The sequence below is a fragment of the Nycticebus coucang genome, chromosome 11, assembly GCF_027406575.1.
Source record: "Nycticebus coucang isolate mNycCou1 chromosome 11, mNycCou1.pri, whole genome shotgun sequence".
Lineage (NCBI taxonomy): Eukaryota > Metazoa > Chordata > Mammalia > Primates > Lorisidae > Nycticebus > Nycticebus coucang.
In genome coordinates this window covers 88,178,665-88,198,162 of record NC_069790.1, presented here as the reverse complement: position 1 = coordinate 88,198,162, position 19,498 = coordinate 88,178,665, and the positions used below count along the sequence as shown (strand labels likewise).

At 39.2% G+C, this 19,498-nt stretch overlaps 1 protein-coding gene across 2 annotated transcripts; it reads right to left on the bottom strand.

Moving 5' to 3' along the window:
* Nucleotides 1–353: 353 nt before the first annotated feature.
* On the bottom strand, nucleotides 354–7,098 carry CAV2 (caveolin 2). Of its 2 annotated transcripts, XM_053553986.1 has the most exons (3): nucleotides 6,753–7,071; nucleotides 6,282–6,469; nucleotides 354–1,558 (listed from the first exon to the last, which is right to left on the bottom strand). In XM_053553986.1, the coding sequence occupies exons 1-3, from the start codon at nucleotides 6,900–6,902 to the stop codon at nucleotides 1,408–1,410; spliced, it is 489 nt and encodes a 162-aa protein (XP_053409961.1). In that variant the 5' UTR covers nucleotides 6,903–7,071; the 3' UTR covers nucleotides 354–1,407. The 2 variants fall into 2 exon arrangements, with proteins under 2 accessions (XP_053409961.1, XP_053409962.1); XM_053553987.1 differs by lacking the exon at nucleotides 6,282–6,469 and having other exon boundaries at nucleotides 6,753–7,098.
* Between the last annotated feature and the right edge of the window lie 12,400 nt (nucleotides 7,099–19,498).

Genomic DNA, 19,498 nt, shown 5'->3' with positions numbered 1-19,498 from the left:
TTTTACCACTTATGAGGATATTCAAAGGAATATTAATTTAGATTAATGATGGTAATTCTGAAATTTGAGCATTTACACACTTTGAAGATGTGTTAAGTTATAGTAATTACATCATAGATTTTTTTTTAATACATGCTTTTCATTTAAGATAATAAGATTTTCTTTTAAAGCAACAGTGACTCTTAACATTGAAATAGGATTCTGCTATTCAGAATGATAAGGATAACTTTACACTATGTTAAAAAAAACCCATATTAGAGAACATTTTAAAGTAGCTACTAGTTTTTAACTTATGCATGTTGTAGCATGGACCAAACAAATTGACAACTTTCCAGTAAGTCTCTCCACATGAATTGAAATTGTAGTTAGGTGTCCAAAAAAGCCTTTATTGTTATTAAATAGCACCAATGTTACTTGAAAATAAAATGAAATAATAGAAAAGCAGAATACAGATTTAATTTCTAACTACAAGAGAGAAAGCATCTCCTGGAAGAAATACTAATCAGGTACGAATTATTTTAAGATTGCAGCCAGATAAACATCAGTTATAAAACATTTCAGAATTTGCCTGAGAAAGTTAGAAAGGAAATCTTTGTGTATTACTCTTTTATGTTCTATTTCCAAAGAAGAAATATACATGCTTTCATAATCAAGACAGTGCAGTCTTACCAATGAATTTACCTTGTGGGAGCTGTATTTATTCATTCTATATATTAGTTCAGTAAGATAACAAATATAATAAAAACGCTTTTATCTGATTAGAGCAACATTTACATTAAGTACAAAATATACAGTTAAATTAAACTTCTTGTTAAATAGGCCCATAGGTTAACAATACCCTAAAGGAACACATTTTCATGAATCTATCTCACATTTATTTGTTGTTTTATATTTGACAGTTACCATTATCACTGTGTGCTTTTGTTACTGCAATTTCTAGGATCTTTGTATATCCTATCTCTAAAGATACTTATATCTGCATTTGTAAAGGTAATTTAAAAATTATTACTTCCAGAGTTTAAAAAAATAAGAAATCTCATATTTTTATGAGCAGTTGTGCACAAAACTATTGTAGTGTTTTGAGAGCAAGGACCCAGGATCACTATAAATTTATTATTATAAACTGTGTGCTTTTATGTCAAAGCAATAACTGTCTGCCTTTCAAATTAAGTGTTGTCAACCTCCCATATAATTAAGGTTATGGAGTTATATATGAAATCCTTGTCTATTAATTAGAAAAGCCTTATTTGAAAAGATCTGCCAATAAACATTTCTAAATGTGGTTACCCATCTTAATAGTTTTCTTAATTAGAGCAGTTGGAAAATGAACAGAACAGTAGTGCTTTTATTTTACAATAACAAAGAAGTATTGCAGTGTCCAAATCTCTAGACCTGGGGTCCAAGTGTTCAGTCTTGGCTCAGTTGCAGGCTGATAGATGAGAAGCTTCGTCCCACACTTGTACACAATGGGGCAATGATAACATCTGTCACACTCTTCCATATTGTCTGCACCGAAGGCAGAACCATTAGGCAGGTCTTTACAAAAGGCATTATAATCCTGGAACGGAGGAAGAGAGATGTGTAAAGATTATTGCTGACTCTTCTATATGCAAGCAAAGGTATAATAATGACCTCATTTAATTAAATTTGGTTGAAACATTTGAAAGAAATAAACAAAGGCCACCATAGTGGTAAGAAACGCAAAAGATATGTTGCTTAAAAAAATAGTCATGTTAGTGATAAATGCTAATATCCTTTTTGACATGCTATCTGAAACAGTACAACAAAAAGAAATAAAACTGTGTGTTTATCTACCTGACCTCTACTAAACATTAACCTGCCTAACTCTTCACCTTTCCCTGAGCTTCCTGATTTTCTTTCCTGTTGCTTCATTCTACTTCCCTTCCCTCTGGATCAGGCTGGGTTGGATACACCCTCTTTATGTTTCTAAAGTATGAAAATTTACCTCTTAATCCTCAAATTTACCACAATATATCATACATACATGCTTATATGCCTGTCTTTCCTATTAGAATGTAAGTTTGTAAAGTGATGACACCCTTGGCTCTTTTGTAAAGGTTTGAACATAAATAAATGTATCCATCTCTTATGTTTTATGTTATTAATTCTGCTTTATATTGTTAATTTTTCATAATAATTATGCACACTGAAAAGGGCTGCGTGGTATAGTTATAAAACCCTAGAATTGACAATAGAACTCTTAGATAAGAAAAACTAGGGTCTCTTTAAATTTTTACATGCTTTTTATTAAGCTAGCTACATAGTCTCATATTCCCCAGGGCGGTTAATTTTCTATGCAATCCTCTAAATAGTGTTTTCTGTTGTAGTAGTGCTCTTTGAACCCCAACATCATTGTGAGTTCTCAGGCACTGCTGGTGGTCTCAGTGGAATCTTTATCATCACCTGGGTAGGCTCAAGGGAGTAGGTCCATTTTTCTTGGTTTGCTATTAAAATGTTACTTAAATAAAAGTCTGTTGTAGTTAGCCCAAAGTGAAGGAAAGATCAGGCAACTATCTGATTGACTGATGTATTTTCAGAATACAGAATGAGTCATATTAAACATCTATTTTAAGCAGATCATATTTATCTTGTATTTTGTTCCAAGTGCTAAATACATGAAGCACTTTTATAAGAAAATTAATCACTGCATATTTCAGGGCAAAAGAGCTGAATAGAAACCTGAAAGATGACAACTTTTGACTTCCTGTGGTTCTCACTTGATGTGTGGCCTTACACACATCATCACAAATTAAGGGGAAGAAAACTGGCTGGCAGGATGGACATTTATCATGTACCCCTGAAATGTCCCTATGATGCTGTCATTCTAGTGTAGAATAAATAGAACTATTTTGAATTCAGAAGACAAAATAACCCCACTTTGGCTTAAAACTTCTGCCTTGTGCTGAAGTTTAGATCACAAAGTTTCCTAAGCCAAATCCACTTCACTCAGAATGCAATGCACTTTCCACTCTTCCTTAGGCTAAGAAATTTTCTGTCCTCATAATCCTTAGATCTCTATATCCTAATGGGCAATTAAGCATGTGACAAAAGTGGATCTTCCAGTTTAGCAAAGTGCAATCACCCATATCTGAGCCCTTCAGTTCATAGCGTGTGGTGAACTCACTTTAATTTTATTTTCTTTAAATTGTTGTTCTTTCATTTTGGAGCAGAGAATCCAATGCCTCTCTGATACCAAACTTAACTTGGGAGCTCGATATCACAAATAGTTTCCCTTCTGAAACTCTAGGCAATTTTGAGTGACCCAAAATTTGATTGAGGCTCAGTGTAGCCAACAAAACACTTCCAAGGTAAATTTTATCATCTATAATATCACACAATCCCCCGTTTAATAATAAAGCCCTAGCACAGAGACTTTTATTTAGCTTTGTATTAACTCTAGTGTCATATAGAGTGCATTGTCATAGCCATTTGCTGTATTAAAAGTATCTCCTAGAAATGTGACTGCTATAATTGTATTTCCATCAGTTGGATACCTATTTGATTTGCATTCTGGCAAAAATAAGGGGTACTGGTACTCCAATCACATTTCCTTGGTAACGATCCAATAACTTGTATGTGTCAAACATCTGTGAGTGATGGTGGCATGGAATCAAACCAGCTCAATAAACTGTACTTCTGGTCTAGGGTCCAGCATCATCAAATTTCTGTGTTTTGTTGTTATTTGTTTAAAGAATCTAAAATCAGATCTGTTATGATACTGTGACTTTGTTCAAAGTTCTATTACCAGACATTTTCACAGCTTTGGTTACCACCAACTTCTTGGTAAAACAATAAACACCCCTTGCTTAAAAAATTTTTACATATGTACATATATAATGTGTGTGTACATATATGTATATATATATTTTTTTACATATGTACATATATAATATGTGTGTGTATATACATATATATGGAAAAGAAAGCAAAAAAATAAAAAGCTTACCCAAATTGGTTTGTTCTTTTATAAGGTTTCACTTTGTTCTGGTTTTATTGTGTCATGGGAATATAATCTATTAATGATAAACTTATTTTATCAAGGCATAAACTAACTTTCCAGGATTCTTGTCTGAAACTCCTCCTTTGCTTGCAATCACAGCTGCCTAATGACAAATGTATGACAGTTAAATATTAATGTTCCACATAAATGTAATATGGAAGACAAGCTATAAGATGTAAATCATATATCTTATGTGGCTAAAAAAGAAGTGGGTTGGTGATCCACCAACTGAAGCAAGACAAAAACAAAACGAAACAACGACAAAACAACTCAGAAGAGCCAGGTGGAGACAGGATCATTTGGCTAAATGTAGTTTTACTCGTATCTTTCCAGCATTTAGTAAGTGAAGAACTTTTTTATTAAAATTCTTTTCCTACAAAAGCTTTGGGAAAGCCTAATTTTGTTTTGTCTAGATGGCACTTTATATTCCCTAATAGCTTCTCAGACAGCATTTCATAATATGCTATGTGGTCACTCAGGTTTTCACAGTTTTGAATGTGAGGAAACTGACATAAAGGTTAGATGGCTGGTTTTAGTTAATTAGGAATCCTCAAAATTTATGTGCTGACTTGGGCACCTTTAAAAAAAATCCATGTGGCTGGGTACCCCTAGCACAGTGGTTACGGCGCCAGCCACATGCACTGAGGTTGGCAGGTTTGAGCCAGGCCTGGGCCAGCTAAACAATAATGACAACTGCAATGAAAAAATAGCTGGGCATTGTGGTGGGCACCTGTAGTCCTAGATAATTGAGAGGCTGAGGCAAGAGAATCTCTTAAGCCCAAGAGTTTGAGGTTGCTTTAAGCTGTGAAGCCATGGCATTCTACGGAGGGTGACATAGTGAGACTCTGTCTCAAAAAAAAAATCCATGTGTGAATGTTAGATATAAGCTAACTACATAATTCCAGCCTTTGTGAATCTGATCATCTAAGAAGGCAAACATTTCCATTTCTCTGGCAAACTTCTGGCACTTTCAACATGGTTTAATTGTTTGCAAACTTCAGTGATCAAATTAAATTTGGGTTGTTTTTCTTCTACTTATTTGGTGAGAGACTCCTAAAAAGTCTTACCTGTTCTCTCTCTACTTCATCAGAATTAAATATGTTTTCTCAGAATCTTTCCCTGCCCTGGTGTGCTACGAGTAAGCTGAAGGGAGAGCCTATGTTTCATTCATATTCTGCCCAGTGCCCCGCACAAACCAAGAATTTAAATAAACCTAGTTTATTGAACTAACTAGCTAACTGACTAGAGAAATTAAGATTCAGATGATAAAGAGGAATGATGAATAACTAGCTGGCCTCCAACATGTTCACCGTTGGATATGAGAACGTCTTAGGGTGTGGCACTATCATATAAGGTAGTTTAGAAAGACATGGAGGCCCCCGGGGTTACACATGTCATCAGGACGACCAGGAAAAGCTAGAGTGATACTGAGGATGATCTGATCATGATTCCTCTTTGATAAAAGTGGATATTCTTTAACACCACCACCACCACAAAGCTACTTATTAAAATATGATATTTTTCCTAACATGTTTTTAATGCTTAAAAACGTTCCCTGAAGTTTTATGATGCATTTTGAGTGTGACAGTAGTGTTCCTTAAAACATCCTTTAGTGTCCCATGGCTTTCCATATTTCTTTTCCCTTTACCCAGGTGTCATTCCTATTTGTGTTGCATCGTGAAAGTGAGAAAGTAAGTCGGAGACCTTCTCATCCGCTACCCTGAAGCTTGAGTTTCCGCTCCTTGTGCTGGGGGCCCACAGCTTAATTGCATATACTTCACTTCTTCTCTGGGCCCATCCTTGCTTCCCCGGACTGTTTAACCAGGTCTGACATCCCTGCCCAATTATATTGTCAAAAATCATTTTTGTTTTGCCCCAAGCACAGGTAGAGTGAATAAAAGGTTATGAAAGAAGAGTCCTGCCCAGAACCACAGGCACAAGTCCCAGCAGGGCCCTTGGCCAGCAGCCTGTGGCCGGAAGCACGGCTTTCGTGTCCCACCTGCACACTCAGCTCAGCCCTACGGATTGGAAGGAAAATCACCCCTGATGAAAGCCAAAAAGCCCGAGGTTCTTTTGTGTGTTTACACTCCCACCCAAACTGTTAATCTAGAGAAAGCACCCCGCCTTTCAAGGCCTCCCGATGGCCGCTACTGCTCAGGAACTCGGGTGTTCTTCCCGGGCAGCAGGCCAGGGAGAGGTGGCCAGGAACGCTCCTCCGGTTCATAAAGCCGGTCCGCCCCGGGCACCCCTCCTCTCTCACCAGATGTGCAGGCAGCTGAGAGTGGCAAAGAGAATTCCCGCGACGAAGGCCAGGGGGATGGCCAGCAACACGGTCAGGAACTTGTACAGCACGTATTTGCTGATTTCAAAGAGCGCATGGCTGCAGATCCACACTTTGTCAAAGGAGTGCGTGGTCACCGGCTCTGCGATCACGTCCTCGAAGCCCACCTGCAGAGCGAGGACGCAGGGACCCCGGATTGTCACCCAACCTGCTGCCCCGTGTCCCCCACCCCGGGAACCAGGAGCGCCCAGAAGGAAGGACATGGTTGGGGTGTCCTCACCAGAATTTGGCTGAGAATTCCCTCCTAGGCAGACAGCCCAGAGGCAGGTGGGAAAGCGAAGGGTGCGGGTCTCAGACCCCCCAGGCAGACGCATGGGCCGGGGAGGTGCTGGGCGGAGAAGGGGCTTGGGCCAGCCCGGGGCCAGGGTTACCTCCCGCCCAGGGCTTCACCTTGAGATGTGAGTTGAGCCGGTGGGGATCCCGGTTCTGGCCCGAGTCAACGAACTTCTCCGGGTCTCCGTAGTCGACGCCGCTATGGTGGCTGTAGGAGTCGTCGTCCAGGAAGAGCTGCACGTCCGCCTTCTCCGTCTCCAGCCCCATCGCGGTGCTCGGTGCGCGGCCGCAGCGGCCCTGCTGGCTCGATGCGGCTCCGGCGGGCCGGGCCTCCCCTTCCTGTCGCTCCGGGTCCCGCCCCGCCTCGCCTCTCCCCGGGCTGCCGGGGCGGCGGCTGCTTCCCGCCGCGGCTCGGGCTCCGGGTCCCCGGCGACTGAGCCCCGCCCCGCCCGGCCGGCTGCAGAACAGCTGCCCCACCCCCGCCCGCCCCGCTGCATCACATCCCAGCCCTGCGGACAGGGGAAGCGATCAGCCGGACCTGGAGGGTCTCCTGGGTGGCACAGCTACACGCCCAGGCTGCGATGGCTCAGAGCCCCGAGAGCAGGCGGTGGTCCCACGAGGATGGACTTACTGCAGGGAGGCAGCGCGGGGCGTGGGATCCGAAGGTCTGCGCTCACCTGCTGGCTCTGTGCGCCAAGTGTGCTTTGGCCCAGGGTACTGAGCAATGGGAACCTCAGTTGCCTGCTTCATAAAACAGGACCTATGGCACCTGCATCAGAGTTGTGTGAAAATTAATTTCATGTAAAACTCTTACATGGTCCCTAACATACAGTAAGCTTCCAATCAACACTGTTGCTGCTGCGCTGTGAGGTGAGCAGCCACCCGGTACCTGATTGCCAGGGGGAAGGCCCCGCCCCCGCCAGCACCGAGGGACCCCTCAAGAGTGTTAGCTGTGCTTCTATTGGAGAGCACAGTGTGGGAGCTTGTTGAAGACACAGTGTGTGTGTGGAGTTGGATGGGTGAGCCCCCTGCCCCTGGAGTTTGTACCTTTTTGTCCTGAGGTCAGATATTCTTTTTTTCTAAGTTACAACTCTTCATTTACCTTCGAATCAGACTCTGTTGAAACATTCAGGAACTTCTAAGATGCTGTCACATCTGGTAAAACTTGTAGGAACCATGTCAAAGCGACACTGGAATAGATGGGTGGACCTGCTGATTGCTCGCTCTAAGGCTTTAAGAAGGGAGAAGTTTGCATAAAGGGCCTTAGCGTCTGGTGGTCCTAGTCGTGTGTTGGAGAGAAAGGGGACTTTATGAAAATGGACAAAAGCAAAATAATGGGTTTTAGACTTGAGAGAGTTCTTGGACCTTGCTCAGTGCATTCTACTGAATTTAGCGTATTTGGAGCTTGCTGCACATAACAAATATGCTTATGTAAGCCAATTTGAAGACTGACTTCTGAAGGAAAAAAGACTATTTTTGAAACAATGAAAATTCAAAAAAAAAAACAGGAATAAATGGGAAAATGTTTTGTTTGGGGGCTAAAAGTCAGTGTTTCTAATAATTAAAGATTTTTCTGCAGCTACTGCTTAGTATGAACGGTAGTGTTGTCACCCTGTACCGTGTTACAGGGGTGAATCTCATGGCCATGGTGCCGTCTTTTCCTAGGTGTAGCTCTGCTGCCCATTTCCTTCTTTCTTATTTTTCTTTCTCAATTTCATTTATGGTCAGTTAATTCAAAGTGATGACTTAGACGTTCTACTGATTGCGTTTTCTGTTCTTCTCTCCCTCCTGCACTCTCCCAAGCAGTTTGATTTGATAAGAACTGGGACTCTTCTAGAATTCTTGTCCAACAACTGTTCATGCATCTATAAGGGCATCCTTAACGTTAATTATGAGGAAATGGCAAAGAAGAGATAGTTTACAGCCAATAACTCAACGTAACAAACAAATAAAAAATAAACTAAGTAAAAATTATCTTCCTAAAAATTATAATCCCAAATTACAAGCTGTTTTATGTAAAAAAGAAAGTCATTCCCATACTACTAGGGTGGGCTGACACGATGGTTAAAATTGGATGTTAGAATTATAAAATCTGATATTAGAATTATAAAATTTTTTTTATAAAACACATTTTCAGTGGGATGGATTATTAGGGTCTAACACAAATAACTGACTCATCTTTTTTTTCAGGTGGTGGAGCTATAAGGCCAAAAAGAAGGGGAAATCAACATGTTCTTAATAGTACAGTTTAGATTATAGATTCATTTGTAAAATGATAGGCATTTATGAAAACGAGTCTCTAAAACCTAAGCTAAATAATGAAACTTATGTAGATTTGTTGTATGTGGTACAGAACTTAAAAGGGGAAGATTCATTTGTTCATCAATTTAAAAATTGTTACAATAGCTTTGGTTGTTCTCAAGTGGCTTAAACCAGAGTGATTCCCACAGCATATGGGATCCAGTCCTTCCCAGAAAGGGGAGATTTCCCAGGAAGAGGGAAAGAGAGGAGGTGGGTGGGAGCTAAATGGCTAAACACATTCTTATATCTCCCAGACCACCGGATTACCCTCCAATATGTCCCTCTGTCCCCTCCATCTCACAGAAAGTTCCCTCCAAGCCACAGAAATAAAAACAATTTATAATAAATTCACACAGGTGTATTTATCTTCTGACTGTTATTATTTATCATGCTTCTGATAAGAGGGCTGGTTTGTAGATGGCATATTCATACACCTGGGAAATAACGACTTGATAATAGATTAGTATTTGTGAGTAGGAAAGTTTATATCGTTTTATTCCTCACTTCTTTCAGCACAGTGTTAAGATTGTTAGTTTTCTGGTTCATTGAAAATTACATGTGAATCATCTTATGAATAAAAATATCTAATTTTTTCCTTTAGAGAGTTTTTTTTCTTTTTTCAAACCACAAATGTGTCATCTTTTTTTCTTTATACTTTACATTAGTTTTAGTCAGGCCTTTTTTTTTGCAAACTGCCTTGGTGTTAGCTGGTTATTAATGAAAATACAGTTATTATACCTTCTTGATCTCACCCTGTGGTTTAGTAATATTTAAAGCACGTGGACTGAACCAGGTTTCTCAACTTCAGCATTACTGACATTTTGGACCAGATCTTTCTTCATCGTGAGAGGCTCTCCAGCACATTGTAGGATGTTTAGCAATGTCCCTGTCCTCTACCCACTAGATGCCAATAGTGCTTCTCACTTATGATGGTCAAAATGTTTCCAGATGTTGCCAAATGTCCCCCAGGGTCCAAAATCACCCTTTCCCTACTTTCCAGGCTGAGAACCACTGAATAAGCCAGTGTCCTGTGAATGAGAAAAAATATGCTCCAGCTCTTCATTTGTAAATCCATGCTTAGTAGAAATCTCAGGGTTGTAATACCAATTTATTAGAAATTCTAGGGCTTTTTGAAATTAAACTTTAAGATACTTGTCCATCATGTGAAAATTTCAAAAGAATCCATTATCATTGATTAATTACAAATTTTCAATACAATGCTGGTATTATTCGAGGGATATGTATACCACCACCAAGAAATCAAAAAGAAGCAACTGTTAGGTCCAATCTACCTTGCCTGGCTTCCTAATACTGTCCTTATGAAGGTTGGGACTATTTTAGTGATTATATCTGAAAAAATGTAGATTTGAAACTTCTTGACCCATAAGATTCCATCTTAGAGCTATAAAATTCAGAAGTTTTTTACAATCATCATCAGGTGAATACCTTTGGCAAGTTTTAGGTGACCCAAACTGAGATGTTCACTGACTTGTTAGTGGACCAGCCAGGTAGTTGCTTAGCAAGTCTTTTAAATAGACCTTCCTCACCTTGCTTACTGTCAACAAGGACAAAGTTTGAGAGATTCAGAAAGACTTGGTATTTCCTGCATGATCCACTCTCTGGGTGGCACAGTGGGTTTTGCATAAACTAGTCCCTGGTCTCTACCCCTTCTTTTTTTTTTTTTTATTTTATTTTTTTTTTTTTTAGGTTTTTTTTTTTTTTTTATTGTTGGGGATTCATTGAGGGTACAATAAGCCAGTTACACTGATTGCAATTGTTAGGTAAAGTCCCTCTTGCAATCATGTCTTGCCCCCATAAAGTGTGACACACACTAAGGCCCCACCCCCCTCCCTCCATCCCTCTTTCTGCTTCCCCCCCCATAACCTTAATTGTCATTAATTGTCCTCATATCAAGATTGAGTACATAGGATTCATGCTTCTCCATTCTTGTGATGCTTTACTAAGAATAATGTCTTCCACTTCCATCCAGGTTAATACGAAGGATGTAAAGTCTCCATTTTTTTTAATGGCTGAATAGTATTCCATGGTATACATATACCACAGCTTGTTAATCCATTCCTGGGTTGGTGGGCATTTAGGCTGTTTCCACATTTTGGCGATTGTAAATTGAGCTGCAATAAACAGTCTAGTACAAGTGTCCTTATGATAAAAGGATTTTTTTCCTTCTGGGTAGATGCCCAGTAATGGGATTGCAGGATCGAATGGGAGGTCTAGGTTGAGTGCTTTGAGGCTTCTCCATACTTCCTTCCAGAAAGGTTGTACTAGTTTGCAGTCCCACCAGCAGTGTAAAAGTGTTCCCTTCTCTCCACATCCACGCCAGCATCTGCAGTTTTGAGATTTTGTGATGTGGGCCATTCTCTCTGGGGTTAGATGGTATCTCAGGGATGTTTTGATTTGCATTTCTCTAATATATAGAGATGATGAACATTTTTTCATGTGTTTGTTAGCCATTCGTCTGTCATCTTTAGAGAAAGTTCTATTCATGTCTCTTGCCCATTGATATAAGGGATTGTTGGCTTTTTTCATGTGGATTAATTTGAGTTCTCTATAGATCCTGGTTATCAAGCTTTTGTCTGATTGAAAATATGCAAATATCCTTTCCCATTGTGTGGGTTGTCTTTTTGCTTTGGTTATCGTCACCTTAGCTGTACAGAAGCTTTTCAGTTTAATGAAGTCCCATTTGTTTATTTTTGTTGTTGTTGCAATTGCCATGGCAGTCTTCTTCATGAAGTCTTCCCCCAGGCCAATATCTTCCAGTGTTTTTCCTATGCTTTCTTTGAGGATTTTTATTGTTTCGTGCCTTAAATTTAAGTCCTTTATCCATCTTGAATCAATTTTTGTGAGTGGGGAAAGGTGTGGGTCCAGTTTCAGTCTTTTACACGCAGACATCCAGTTCTCCCAACACCATTTATTGAATAGGGAGTCTTTCCCCCAAGGATTGTTCTTGTTTGGTTTATCGAAGATTAGGTGGTTGTAAGATGTTAGTTTCATTTCTTGGTGTTCAATTCGATTCCAAGTGTCTATGTCTCTGTTTTTGTGCCAGTACCATGCTGTCTTGAGCACTATGGCTTTGTAGTACAGACTAAAATCTGGTATGCTGATGCCCCCAGCTTTATTTTTGTTACTAAGAACTGCCTTAGCTATACGGGGTTTTTTTCGGTTCCATACAAAACGCAGAATCATTTTTTCCAAATCTTGAAAGTACGATGTAGGTACTTTGATAGGAATGGCATTGAATAGGTAGATTGCTTTGGGAAGTATAGACATTTTAACAATGTTGATTCTTCCAAGCCATGAGCATGGTATGTTCTTCCATTTGTTAATATCCTCTGCTATTTCCTTTCTGAGGAGTTCATAGTTTTCTTTATAAAGGTCCTTCACCTCCTTCGTTAGGTATATTCCTAGGTATTTCATTTTCTTTGAAACTATGGTGACGGGAGTTGTGTCCTTAATTAGCTTCTCCTCTTGACTGTTATTGGTGTATACAAAGGCTACTGACTTGTGGACATTGATTTTATATCCTGAAACATTACTGTATTTTTTGATGACTTCTAGGAGTCTTGTGGTTGAGTCTTTGGGGTTCTCTAAGTATAAGATCATGTCGTCAGCAAAGAGGGAGAGTTTGACCTCCTCTGCTCCCATTTGGATTCCCTTTATTTCCTTGTCTTGCCTAATTGTATTGGCTAGAACTTCCAGCACTATGTTGAATAGTAAAGGTGACAGAGGACAACCTTGTCTGGTTCCAGTTCTAAGAGGAAAAGCTTTCAGTTTTACTCCATTCAGTAAAATATTGGCTGTGGGTTTGTCATAGATAGCTTCAATCAGTTTTAGAAATGTGCCACCTATGCCTATACTCTTCAGTGTTCTAATTAGAAAAGGATGCTGGATTTTATCAAATGCTTTTTCTGCATCTATTGAGAGGATCATGTGATCTTTATTTTTGCCTCTGTTAATATGGTGGATAACGTTTATGGACTTGCGTATGTTGAACCAGCCTTGCATCCCTGGGATGAAGCCTGCTTGATCATGATGAATGACTTTTTTGATGATAAGCTGTAATCTATTGGCTAGGATTTTGTTGAGAATTTTTCCATCTATATTCATGAGTGAGATTGGTCTGAAATTCTCCTTTTTGTTTGGGTCTTTTCCTGGTTTTGGTATCAGGGTGATGTTTGCTTCATAGAATGTGTTGGGGAAGATTCCTTCTTCCTCAATTTTTTGGAATAATTTCTGCAGTACAGGAATAAGCTCTTCCTTGAAGGTTTGATAGAATTCTGGTGTGAAGCCATCTGGACCAGGGCATTTTTTAGTTGGAAGCTTTTTTATTGTTTCTTTGATCTCAGTGCTTGAAATTGGTCTGTTCAGGAGGTCTATTTCTTCCTGGCCAAGTCTAGGGAGAGGGTGTGATTCCAAATATTGATCCATTTCCTTCACATTGTCAAATTTCTGGGCATACAGTTTCTGGTAGTATTCAGAGATGATCTCTTGTATCTCTGTGGGATCAGTTGTTATTTCCCCTTTATCATTTCTGATTGAGGTTACTAGAGATTTTACTTTTCTATTTCTAGTTAGTCTGGCCAATGGTTTATCTATTTTATTTATTTTTTCAAAAAACCAACTCCTTGTTTCATTAATTTTCTGAATGATTCTTTTGTTTTCAATTTCATTGATCTCTGATTTGATTTTGGAGATTTCTTTTCTTCTACTGAGTTTAGGCTTAGATTGTTCTTCTTTTTCCAATTCCATAAGGTCTCTTGTGAGATTGTTGATGTGCTCTCTGTCTGTTTTTCGAATGTAGGCATCTAAAGCGATGAATTTTCCTCTCAAAACTGCTTTTGCAGTATCCCACAGGTTTTGGTAGCTTGTGTCTTCATTGTTGTTATGCTTAAGGAAGTTAGTGATTTCCTGTTTGATTTCTTCCTGCACCCATCTGTTATTCAACAGAAGATTGTTTAATTTCCATGCCTTTGGATGGGGTCGAGCATTTTTGTTAGAGTTGAGTTCCACCTTTAGTGCCTTATGGTCTGAAAAGATACAAGGTAAAATTTCAATTCTTTTGATTCTGTTGATATTTGTTTTGTGTCCCAGGATATGATCAATTTTGGAGAATGTTCCATGGGGTGATGAGAAGAATGTATATTCTTTATCTTTGGGGTGGAGTGTTCTATATGCGTCTATCAAGCATAATTGTTCTAGGGTCTCATTTAAATCTCTTATATCTTTGTTTAATTTCTGTTTAGAGGATCTGTCCAGCTCTGTAAGAGGTGTGTTAAAGTCCCCTGTTATGATGGTATTATCAGATATCATATTGCTCAGACTGAGTAAGGTCTGCTTCAAGAATCTGGGAGCATTTAAATTTGGTGCATAGATATTTAGAATTGAAATGTCTTCTTGTTGTAGTTTTCCCTTGACCAATATAAAGTGACCATCTTTGTCTTTTTTGACTTTAGTTGCTTTAAATCCACATGTATCTGAAAATAAGATTGCAACTCCTCTTTTCTTCTGAATTCCATTTGCCTGAAAAATTGTCTTCCAACCCTTGACTCGGAGCTTTAATTTGTCTTTTGAAGCCAGGTGTGTTTCTTGCAGACAGCAAATGGATGGCTTGTGTTTTTTAATCCAGTCAGCCAATCTATGTCTCTTCAGTGGGGAATTCAAGCCATTAACATTTATGGAGATAATTGATAAGTGTGGTAGTATTCTATTCATCTTATTTGGTGAGAGTCCATTGCTTAGTTTTATCTTTTGCATCAGTGTGGAGGTTAGGTTCTGTCCTTTGATTTCTGAGTTCTTACTTTGCTGCTGATCCATTGTGGTGGTCAGTGTGCAGAACAGGTTGAAGTATTCCCTGTAGAGCTGGTCTTGTTGTGGTGAATTTCCTCAATGTTTGTATATCCGTAAATGATTTGATTTCTCCATCAATTTTGAAGCTTAGCTTAGCAGGGTACAGAATTCTGGGCTGAAAATTGTTCTGTTTAAGTAGATTAAAGGTAGATGACCATTGTCTTCTTGCTTGGAAAGTTTCATTAGAGAAGTCTGAGGTCACTCTGATGGATTTGCCCCTGTAGGTCAACTGGCGCTTACTCCTGGCAGCTTGCAGAATCTTTTCTTTTGTCTTGACTTTGGACAGGTTCATCACAATGTGTCTTGGAGAAGCTCGGTTAGAGTTGAGGCGACCTGGGGTCCGATATCCCTCTGAAAGCAGTGTGTCAGAATCTTTGGTGATGTTTGGGAAATTTTCTTTTATAATATTCTCTAGTATGGCTTCCATTCCTCTGGGGCATTCTTCTTCCCCTTCTGGAATTCCTATAACTCGTATGTTGGAACGTTTCATAAAGTCCCATAATTCTGACAGTGAACGTTCTGCTTTCTCTCTCTTCTTTTCTGCCTCTTTTACTATCTGAGTTATCTCAAGAACTTTGTCTTCTACCTCTGAAATTCTTTCTTCTGCATGGTCTAACCTGTTGCTGATACTTTCCATTGCATCTTTAAGTTCCCTGATTGACTGCTTCATTTCCTTCAGCTCTGCTATATCCTTTTTATATTCTTCATATCGTTCATCTCTGATTTGATTCTGTTTTTGGATTTCCTTTTGGTTATTTTCCACTTTATTAGCAGTTTCCTTCATTTTTTCCATCATTTCTTTCATTGTTTTCAACATGTGTATTCTAAATTCCCTTTCTGTCATTCCTAACATTTCTGTATAGGTGGAATCCTCTGCAGTAGCTACCTCATGGTCCCTTGGCGGGGTTGTTCTGGACTGGTTCTTCATGTTGCCTGGAGTTTTCTGCTGATTCTTCCTCATGAGTGATTTCTTTTATCTGTTTCCTTGCCCTAATTTTCCTTTCAGTTCCTCTTGCTCTTTAAGTTCTCGTGCCTGTGGACTAAGGGTTACAGGACCAGAAAGGTGAGAAGGTTGAAGAGCAAAAAAGGGATGAAAGAAAGGAGGACCGAGTGATAAGAAAAAAAAGAAAGATAGAGAAAGGAGAGGGGGTAGGGATAAGGAATATTGACAAAAAGAAGAGAGGCACAGAAAGAGGGAGACAGGGCAATATAGGTGTACAGTAGGGTACTTTGACACAACCTTAAAAAACCCCACCTTCTGGGGGTTGGGTGCCCAGTTGGGTGGTTCCCTTGAGGTCAGCAGCTCTTTGCTAACCTGGTCAGACACAGTACCCCACCTCCACCAAGTAGAGAGGAAAGACAAAAATGCTATAACTCAAACCAAAACAAGCAAACAGAAAACTTTATGGCGATAAAATTGGGTGAAAAACCAAGTGATAGCGGTAGAAACACTAGCAAAAATGAAGTTGTAGTTATTAAAAAAGGCAGCAATGGGAAATTATAATTAAACTAGAAAAATTGAGAAAGAAAAAGGGATCTGTATGGAAAAGATTGAAATTAAGAAACAAAAGAACATCAACAACGTCAAAATAAACAAACAAAAAAACCCAACCAAACAAAAAAAAAAGAAAAAAAAATACACAACCAAAAACAAAGCAGTTTGTATATGTTGTTGAACATTGTCTGGGCAACACGTGGTCTTTTGGGGTATGGGATGTTAGTCACAGTTCCAATACGACTGGAGGCTGCTGATTTCTCAAACCCCAGCAGGTAGACACCCTAAATCTCTCTTCAGCCCACTTAAAAGGCACTTTGAACTTGTAAACTTGCTGAGCAGAAGCTTTCCCAGCTTTCTCGCTGGAATCGCTGCTGAAGTGGCTATCCACTTACTCAATGTGCCAAAACCGGTCTCACTCTGCCCCTGAGGGTTAGGGCTGCAAGGCGGCTCAGACCCCACCCTTAGGCTACTTGGTTGCTGGGTTACCAGCTCCCACCCGTTTCTAGCTCTGAGACCCTGAGGGCGGAGCTTGCCGGGGCAGATCACTGACAATGGATCCGTGTGACCCACCGCCAAACACTATTAGCTCCGTCTGGCTCAGCGGCTCAGACTGGGGCCCTAGACAACGGCCAAAGTTCTCCGCACTCCCACTCAGGCCTTCCCCAAGGCAGTTCAACTCAGTGCCAAGTCCAAGGACATCAAAACAGTTCACAGGTAAGGCCTTTCTGGTTTGCAGTCTCGCTGCTACTGAACTTACAGTTGTGGGCGGGTTTAGACGGGTTGAACACACGCGACCACTTGCCGGTTTTCCACTGTTTTAGTCCTCCTCTTGGGGTCCAGAAGTCTCTCGCTGACTCCCTGTATCCTCATAGGAGTGATGATAGGCAGTTCCCACCAGCCAGAGATGCCTGGAGTCCTATCTCCCCAGACTCACGGTGCCCAGATGCAAGGAAGCTGTTACTCGGCTGCCATCTTGCTCCGCCCTTCGTTCAATCCCTCTACCCCTTCTTTATCAATGCATCTTCTCATCTCCTCCCTCCTCAACCCTCATCCTTTGACTATCCCCTCACCCCCGCTGTCCCCCACCATGACAATACCGAGGGCAGACCCCACAAAGAAGTTTCAAGGAACAAATTAAAAATTATAAAATTAAAAAATTAAAAAAAATATGTGATTAAAAAATTAAAAAATATATGTGATTAAAGTTATTCAATAATCAACTTTGGGCAGTGGTGATCGTAGGGCATTCAATAAAAGTTTGTTCTTTTTTTTCTTACTTGCCACTTGTCTTTTTGTCCATATTTTATGGAAAATAAGCCTTGCAGCAGTGAACCTGGGAATTTTTAGTTTAATGTTAAGGCACAGTGGGTTGTTTGTAATTGGTGCCAGCCTGATTTTCTGTTTCAAGTATCACCTGCTCTGGCCAGAAACCTCTCTTCATCCACACAATTTCCAGTATTAACTTTTGCTTGGAATGCTTGGCTCTTAGTAATAAATGAGGAAGATGAGATACTCTTAAAAATTCTGTACGCGTGATTAGAGCTGATAGGATAGGTCCACTATTCCAGTCTCACTCAAAACAATGTATGACGATTAATTTTAGATTTATTTTATCCTGTTTTCCATAAGGAAAGGATGTTCCTGTTTAATCTTTTGAGTATCCTATTGATTTCTGACATACTGTATATATAAATAAGACATCTTTCTAAGACTTTGATATTTTATCTTTCTGGAACATGAAATAGGCACTAATTAACTTTTGGCGAGCACTAACTTTCGAGTTAAACTCTTAATAAGTACAACTTCCTCGTTTTCAAGTGGAAACATAATTTCAAAAAACCTGCAGAGTTAAATGTTTTCCAAATACCAATTGAAATACATGCAACGAGATTACTAGTTACTCAAACAAATCTAGAGGTTGTTTTCTTGATTTGGCCTTTGATTTTGTACAAAAACATTATTAAAGCTCAATTTGAAGTTGTGGTTTCTATATGAATTTTTCTTTTTGCAAATGTTATTCTATTTCCATTTATAGTTAATGCTAATTTAAAAAAAATAATGGCTAATCTGCATTAGCCAAAGGAAAAAAAAATGGAAAGATTTTTTAAAAACAAGTTTTAGCCTGATTGCCTACTTCCAATAGAAAAATATGAGCAAAGTACAGAATGCTTTCCACCTGGGTCTTGTAAATTACTGTTTTGGTGTCCATCAGGTGACCTTCAATGCTTGAGAGAATCATTTATGAGTAAAGAGCAAAGGAATCCAATTGCACAAAGCAGATGAAAGACTGGGTTGCTGCCAAGGGGCTGGGCAGAGGAATTTTTAGATTATATTTTCCTATCAATAAATATCTGGGAAGAATTTTGTTTCCAGAGAGTTTGCTAAAAAAAGTTAGTTTATGTCTGTTCCATGGTTACATAAAACTTAAGACAGATTTCTACAATATATAAAGGCATAAAATAAATCAGGCAGTTTTGGTATGCGTATTATCCACTCTTTCTGAGTCACTGATGCCCCGTTAGGCCCTCACTGTCTGCCAATTGCTTATTGAGATTTTGGTTTCTTATTTAAAATAGCTTGAGAATTGGTTCGTAGATAATAAAAAGTTCCTCTATTAAATACATTCTAAACAGGATTATTGACATTCTTAAGTGTCTAAATGAGGTAATTCTTCTATAGTTGAACAATTAGGAAATGGATAAATGTTTTGTTTCAAAAGCAGTTTTAGTTTATGTTTGTGCTTTCTTTAAAAAAGAGGGGGAAAGCAAAATCCTTTGAAGCATTCAGAACATTCTCATCATGCCAACCTCAAAACAAATGACAACTTATTTATTGAAATACGCAGTTTTCTACAACATTTGTATCTATATTACCATCTCGCTTTTGGGAAATGATAACCATTATTTACCAAATAGAGAGAGGGACCCCCCACCTTCATAACAGTGAATGAATATAAAGTTCTGCTTGTCATGTCTTATCAGCCTACATACATATTTATAGAATTACACATTTTACTAAAATGTATGCTTTCTTCCTTTTAAAAATTATTATTGGAAACTCTTGGATAAACAAGTTGCTGGAAATAAACTTAGATAGTATAACACTGTGGTCCTGAAAAAAACTGCACAGTACTTTATTTGGAAATAGTAGAATTTGCAGAATGCCATTGCAAAGGGCATGCTACTCAAATTACTTGGTT

Bases quoted from the DNA above. Each gene is read 5' to 3' on its own strand.
- CAV2 (XM_053553986.1), bottom strand. From the start codon at position 6,902: ATGGGGCTGGAGACGGAGAAGGCGGACGTGCAGCTCTTCCTGGACGAC. The intron at 6,470-6,752 runs GTGAAGCCCTGG...CTCGCTCTGCAG, and splicing joins GGCTCAACTCACATCTCAAG to GTGGGCTTCGAGGACGTGAT. The intron at 1,559-6,281 runs GTGAGAGAGGAG...CCTCCGTTCCAG, and splicing joins CTCAGCTGCCTGCACATCTG to GATTATAATGCCTTTTGTAA.